General features: G+C 40.0%; 1 protein-coding gene across 1 annotated transcript; it reads right to left on the bottom strand.

Moving 5' to 3' along the window:
- Positions 1-5,647: 5,647 nt before the first annotated feature.
- LOC147614899 (putative calmodulin-like protein 6) lies at positions 5,648-6,154 on the bottom strand. Its single transcript, XM_086780000.1, has one exon. It carries the CDS (start codon positions 6,152-6,154, stop codon positions 5,648-5,650), a length of 507 nt encoding a protein of 168 aa, XP_086636126.1.
- Positions 6,155-7,423: the final 1,269 nt, after the last annotated feature.

Below are 7,423 nucleotides of genomic sequence, written 5' to 3'. Positions count from 1 at the left end.
CAGCTAAGTGATTTAAGGTTTCAAGAATATCGCGGCTTATGCAAACCCTCCTTTACATCATCGAATTCTTGCAACTCATCATACAACATTCTTCAACAATGTGGAAATTTGATGATAAAAAAAGTGATTGCACTAGTTGGGAGATGCCGTCATCGAGGATTTTGCAGTACAGAAGACCCTTACAAATGAAAAGCTTGATCCCCTTCATTGGTAGGTGTCAATTTATATATGCACATAAATATACATATATATGTATATATACATACATATATATATATTCACACACACACACACACACATGGCAGCACCACATGTCATGTGCATGCCGCGCACATGGCACATGCCATGGTGTCTTTCGTTGTCTAATAGTGAAATCCCCCTCATGCCCTCCCCCTCCTCACATACGCCCTCTTCATCTCCCTCTCACATGCCTTGTCTCCCTCACTTCTCCTCACTTCTCCTCACACACCTCAATCTCTCTCTCCCTTAACGCCCTTCGCTCTCTCAACGCCCCTCTCCTCTCATACGCCCTCTTCATCTCCCTCTCACATGCCTTGTCTCCCTCACTTCTCCTCACTTCTCCTCACACACCTCAATCTCTCTCTCCCTTAACGCCCTTCTCTCTCTCAACGCCCCTCCCAACACCCCTCACATGCCCTCTCTCTCAACGCCTATATTTGTCCCTCATTTGAATCTCCCTTATTGTCTCCATCTCTCTCATTCTTGAGTTCTCAAACCTCCACGCCCCCAAAGAAAATGCCTTCCAGGACACATTTACTATGCAAGGGCTCCACCAAAAATCTAGATGAGATTGTAGTGTCCCAGGATATGGGCATGTCACAACTTGCCATGTCAAACGAGGTAACCATTACATCTGGATTACACTTGTGGGTGCAAGGCTTGCTCCTGTAATGCCCACCAAAAATCATGTTGCCAGTAGTAGTGCCACAATTTCCCCACGATTACACATAAATATACATATATATGTTCATACAGACACACACACACACACACACACACACACACACACACACACATGATGGCAGCACCACGTGTCATGTGCATGCCACGCATGCAGCACATGCCATGGTGGCTTTCATTGTCTAACAATGAAATCCCCCTCCCCCTCACATGCACCCACTTCCCCTTGATAGCTCCCTCTCACACACGCCTTGTCTCCCTCAATGCTCCTCACACACCTTAATGTCTCTCTCCCTTAATGTCCCTCACACATCCCTCTTCTTTTTGCTTGCTTTCATATTCACTCTCTGACTTGGAACTAGTTGTTCACCCCTTGTCTCCTAGATGTTCATCCCTTGGGTTCATAGGAGAATTCCCTTGAAAAATATCATGTATGTTGGGTGGGATAATTGGAAGTGAAATCCTTATGGTTCTTAGTGGTTCCCTTGAGGTTTTAGTGAGGATCAAAATGATTAGCATGCATTCAAGCTAGGTAATTACTATATTAGATCCAATCACCTTTGTCTCGACGATGAGTTTTGGGTTCGGGTCAAGAAGGATAGGGTTAGGGTGGAGATTTGTAGGGTTAAGATGGTTGAGGGTCTAGGGTTGGAAGTTACTATGCTCATGGGGATGGGGTTGACTATAGGGTTTGTTAACTGGATAGGGTTGGTGTTGGCCTTAGGGGGATTCAAGATCTCATCTATAAGAAACTTGTCTCCCTGAGGAAAAAGGTTAAGAGATTGCTAGTTATCAGGGTTTGAGATCATGGTTATTGCAAATGATGTTTTTGAGCTGGGCACATTCATGGGAAATGCCTACATGAACGTGCATGCCTTACTAGAGTTACCTACGATATGTAATGTCTCTTGGTGTAGAGACAACTCGGCATGTAATTATCTTTGTCCTTACCATGCAATGAATAAAAGAAAGAGAAGTGACCACCTTATAAGTGAGAATTATTTATAAATATACCTATTGATCATTTTTTAAAAGTACATCTCCATATCTCTTGACAAAAGTCTAGACTATGGAGTTTATTGGTAACCACTTCTTGAACATGCTGATGACACGCTGCAAACAATCACTACTACCCTTCTTATGTACACGAGGCTACCCATGTGGAGCTTCTTCTTATACTTATGACCTTTTCGACGATGACATAATGTAAGAGGGTCTTTTGTTTTTGGGATTTCATGTGCTTACTCCCACACCCAAACTTCTAAAGAACTAATTGAACATCTCATGGAGGGTGTTGCTCTTCCTTATTCCCCTGCCATGCTCAATGTTCTTTGAAGAACACTGCTTTCGTGAGGTAATGGCTAGTGACTCAAATTCATCAAGAAAAAAGGGACCATATGCATATAATATATGCTAAAAACATAAAAAAAATAAGTAATATAAATAATCTTGAAGTTCATGTCAAGATCTTTCTTACCATGTAATGTGTAATATGTGTTTCGCCCCATGCATCGACCATGGCCGTAATAAAATCATGATGCTTTTCTTGAAGGTGCTCACCTCTTCCTTTATTAATCTTGCTTTCTCAAGAAATGCAACATGAGAAGCTTGTCGAATATCCTAAGCATTGCATGTAGGGTACATGGATTGACATGAAGAAACAGGATATCAAGAATTGGGTCCTAGTATTTATCGATTTCATGTTGATTTGGGAGAAGACTGATTGCAAATCTTGATCATGTTGGCATATTTGGTGGGTTTTTTGCCTTATCCTTTTAGCTTTGTATTTACCTCTTAATTGCCCATTAGCTTTATGTTCCTTCCTTAGGCTTTTCCTTTTTCTTTGCATCAATTCTTTTCTCATCTTTAACTCTAGTGTGGCAATAGAATAGACATGTCAATTTTGAGGTTGCCCTATGTTTATTTATGTACATGCATGCACTTCAATGTCTTCATATCACTTGCCAAGTATCACTCAATGCTAAATGTGTCGATGCTATCTACCTCTAGATTTATTCATATAGATTATTGTTTAATCACACTTGGGATTGAACTCCTTTCAAAATACATTTGAGTGTATCGTGTAATTATGTTGGCACCTCAAATGAAGCCCACAACCAATATATTTTTTGGATTGCACACCAAAATATTCATTTTCTTCCTTCTTTTTTTCTTCTTTTATACATTACTTGTTGATGATGCACTTTCACATCAATTGGCATCTCTTACAGTAACTGATCTAGGTTAGGATACAATGGTGTCACAAGTTTGTCTATAGACATCTCTTTACCCCTTATAGTGCTCTATTCATCGATGTCAACCTTACTCTCTTCAGCTTGTGACACTTGACCACTTGACATTCATCAAACATTCATCCAACTTGACCACTTGACCACTTGTGACACTTGACCACTTGAGATTCATCAAACATTCATCCAACTTGATGACAATTAGGATTGTTCCATTTCACTTGACAATAGTTGATCATTGCCTATTAAAATGTAACCAAGTCAAAGTAAAGGTTATTAAGCTAATTCTAAGGAAGTTATTGTCGAGATAGGCATGGAATCTTCAACATAAAGATAAAACCAACCAACGTGGCACCTACATCAAAATTCATGCATTGTCTAGCTATGCTAACACTATAAGGAGTTTACAAACAAGGCTCTCATTAACCCCTTTCCCATGTGTACATCTGTGAAGATTCTATATAATGCTACATATCACTTAATATGGTGCTGATTCCACCACTATCGCATTTATACAATATGTCTAATGGGCCAATAAGATCCTTTAGTTTCCCAGCAAAACTATTGTGTGGCATGTTATGTAAACATCTGTTATTGTGTAAACATGTTTTGTAAACATCTAGTAATGGGCTCATCCAACATCTTGATGATATTTGCATTTCTGATGACGTGCTTCACAAGATCGGTTCTTGTTTTCTTTACTCTAATACCGTATTCCAATAAAATTTCCACAAAACAAATCAAAAGAGCAACTTTAAATAACCTACAAACATTCAACGAAACTTCTGGAAATGAAATTAGAGAAGGAGCTCACACCTTGTGGCCCTTGATATTCTTTTTCTTGCACCGCTGCATTTAGTGAGTCCACCACTTGCCATTTCATTTTTTTTCTCTAAATCCCATGGGCATATTCTTTATGTTTGCAATGCTCTTCTTGAAGATTTTTAACTGTTCTCTTTATAGCAGCGAAAGTGTTGTTACATAGCTTAACTTTATGTTTGCAATGCTTTTGAAGATTTTGAACTGTTCTCTTTACAGTAGCGAAAGTGTTGTTACATAGCTTAACTTTATCGCCTTCCAGTACACTAATGTTTTTATCCATGACAATATGTTCTCCTTCCAATGCCTTTATCTTAGCAGTTAGCTCATCAACTTGTTCTACTAAATGCATGAGATCTCTATGCACAAGGTAAGAGCCCGGTACGCATGAAGGTAAGAGCCCTCTATGCACAAGGTAAGAGCCCTCTATGCATGAAGGAAGATCCCTTATGTAAATGTATATATCTTATGCATATATTTGTTTTCATATAACTCATGTCTCTTGATATGCTGGCCTTTCATCTATCTTGTGCGACCTCTATTCTCCCACTCCATTCTCTTATGGTAAGCTCTAAACCCAATGCTCTTTTTTTTAATAATGCACCCCCGGGTGCTATGGGAGTATGTTGTTTTTCACATACATGAGAGGTCTATGCATGCATAGAGTGCTCTATACATAGATATTGCAGAGTGCTCCATGCATTGATAGGGCTCCATATCTATGCATATAGAGCCTATGCATAGGGATCTCTATCTATATATAGAGTACTCTATGCATAGGGCTCTCTATCTATGCATATGAAAAAAATTTATTAACACGAATCTTGTTTGTCAAGTATACACTCTTTCACACCACTTGTAAATTCAAAAAGATTCACATAATGTGGTTTTGACCTTCATTCTTAGCAGAATATACAATGCAAAAGATTGTGCACACCAATCTTTATTGCCATCTACTTGGAGCTAGATTTCTCGTAACAATCTTGCATGTTAATCTACCTATGCTTGAGAAGCTCAAACCAAAAGAGAGATTATTTTTTCCTCTTCTATGGGAAACAAAGGAAAGTTATATAATATATCACTGTCTATGAATTGTATGCAAACTACATAATGCAATCAAGAATAAGGCTTGTTTCATGCTCATTCTCAAAAGAGCTAGTAAATATGCACCACCAACTTCTAAGTAGAAGAATCAAATATGTATATGGGGTTGTAAGCTTTCAATGAGAAAGGAATATCTAGGTCGTCCCAATCCCCTCAAATGACAAAGAGAGTGAAATCCAGGTCTAGTGATGACATCATCATAAAACAAATTATCTGAGAGCATTTGCACATTGAGCTTCCTGTCTTTTATCAATGCTAATATACTGAAAAAAGTTAGGGATCTCCCTGTCTTTTATCAATGCTAATATACTGAAAAAAGTTAGGGATCTCCCTGGCCAATGCTCATGCATAGGGAGTCTTCCTTGGGCATCAAAATAAGTGGCTATATTTTACGGCCAAAATGCCCAAAAATGGGCATGAGTCCTCTGAAAAAGCAACCTTGATTCCCACCCACCCTAAAAGGGAGGGGATGTGTAAAGGCCCTAACATCCACAAACGTCCTTTGTGGAATGAGTTGACAGTTCAACTCTCTAATTATGAAGCATAAAGCAATGCTAATGACATGCTAGGAGTTTAACAAGGCGTTCTAATTCATACTCTGAAATCAAGCCATTGTAGTCCTTATCAAAGACACAGAATGTCTCCCGGACATCTGCATCTCGATCTCCATATAATTCATCTCCTTCCAGCTGCGCATTCATCGCATGCATGGCATTTTCAGTGTAGAAAACCTTCATAAGATATTGAAGAAACTCAAGGAAGGAAAGCTGGTTCACAAGTGAAGCGGATTGCTGCTGCAACAATTCATGCGGCGCTCTGAGATGCAGCTGTGTGACGAGTTTGTCCAGTTCCTCTTTTGTGAGGAGGCCATCTCTATTGCCATCCAATGCACTGAACATTCTGTGAAGAAGCTCAACTCTGCAATCTACTGCAATATCCAACTGAGGCTCCTTAATCTCACGTGCAGGATGGCTTTCCTGCGATTCTTCTTCATTAATGCAGCTGCAGTTTAGGCAGGGCTGGACGATGGAGCAGCTGTTAGGCCTGCACAGGAAAGCCATGGGAAAGCAAGCTTGCAGAGAAAAAAAACGAATAAACGAATGCGCGTCGACTGATACTAGGTTGATGTGCTTTGGTTGTTGGGCAGAGACTATATATGGAAAAGGAAACTGGCCGGCAGCAAGCCTCCCGAAGAGGTAGGCGCCCTTGCAGCGGCGGCAACATATTTGTTGACTTTCCCTATTGGCCGTTTCACACGAGGACCACAATTTCCTCTCTCTCTCTCTCACAGCTTTCTCTCTCGAAGCTCTTTATGTTCTTTTCTTTTCTTCCCGAAATGCCTCTTTCCAAAAAAATTTCTTTTACAATTTCAGTTCCGTGAGTGAGCAATCATTGAGCACACAATAATGCTCAAGGACAAGAATTTTCCTTGGAAACTGAGGATGGTATAGTTTTTTTAGGAGAAGAAAATCTTCGTGAGACATGGGTAGGTATGACCTTGCAAGTCTACCCACAATACAATATCACATGCAACTACCCTTAGGCTTAGGTCACATCTTGAACCAAGCTCACGTCATGTCTGGCTAGAGCTTACAACCAATGTTTGAGTGGATGTCACTCCTCTCCTAATCATAATTGCTAAGCAACCTCTTGGCTTAATGTAACAAAATCCAAGTATTTGGGCTTAAACCTCATGCAAATGGCTAAGAAAATTAGGGTTTTCCTTTCCAAAACCCTACAAATAGAATGTCCTAAACCTAATGCAAAAAGAAAGATTGAAAACATCAAAACTACCACATCCAAGACTCCAAACCTATATGTTTTTCAAAGTGTGACCTTCTAATGAACATCATGCAATATTGGGTAAACCTATTAGCTTTGAATAGATACCAATCGGATCTAAGTCCTTAAGCTACTCCCCAAGTGTGGCACCAAATATGTTCAAGAGCTTACCTTTCCTATGCTAAAAAAAGTATTGTTGGGAGCTTTGCCTTTGAGCCACCTTCTTGCCAGTTATTATGGGTGTGCTATCTGTATCCTCACTTTGTCATCACACTAGATAGCTTCCATGGCTATCTGGTGTGCTATCTGTATCCCCACTTTGTCATCACACTAGAGAGCTTCCATGGCTATAAGCATAGAGGAAGAGCTCTATCTCCTTGGATGGAGGCAAGAATAGGGTTACCTTCATGGTGGTTCTCAGTCACAAGAGGAAGAGCTCTATCTCCCTAAGAATAGGGTCAGCTGTGGTTCCCACTAATAAGAGGTGGGTACAAAGGAAGCGCATGAGAGAGAGAAGCCTATAATCATACCTATCCGTGCATGAATCC

The sequence above is a fragment of the Cibotium barometz genome, chromosome 41 (genome assembly GCF_041138505.1).
Source record: "Cibotium barometz isolate CiBa-2024 chromosome 41, ASM4113850v1, whole genome shotgun sequence".
In the NCBI taxonomy this organism is placed as follows: domain Eukaryota; kingdom Viridiplantae; phylum Streptophyta; class Polypodiopsida; order Cyatheales; family Cibotiaceae; genus Cibotium; species Cibotium barometz.
This window is presented reverse-complemented; position numbering and strand designations above follow the sequence as displayed.

Coding starts and splice junctions, on each gene's coding strand:
- LOC147614899 (XM_086780000.1), bottom strand. CDS start 6,154: ATGGCTTTCCTGTGCAGGCCTAACAGCTGCTCCATCGTCCAGCCCTGC.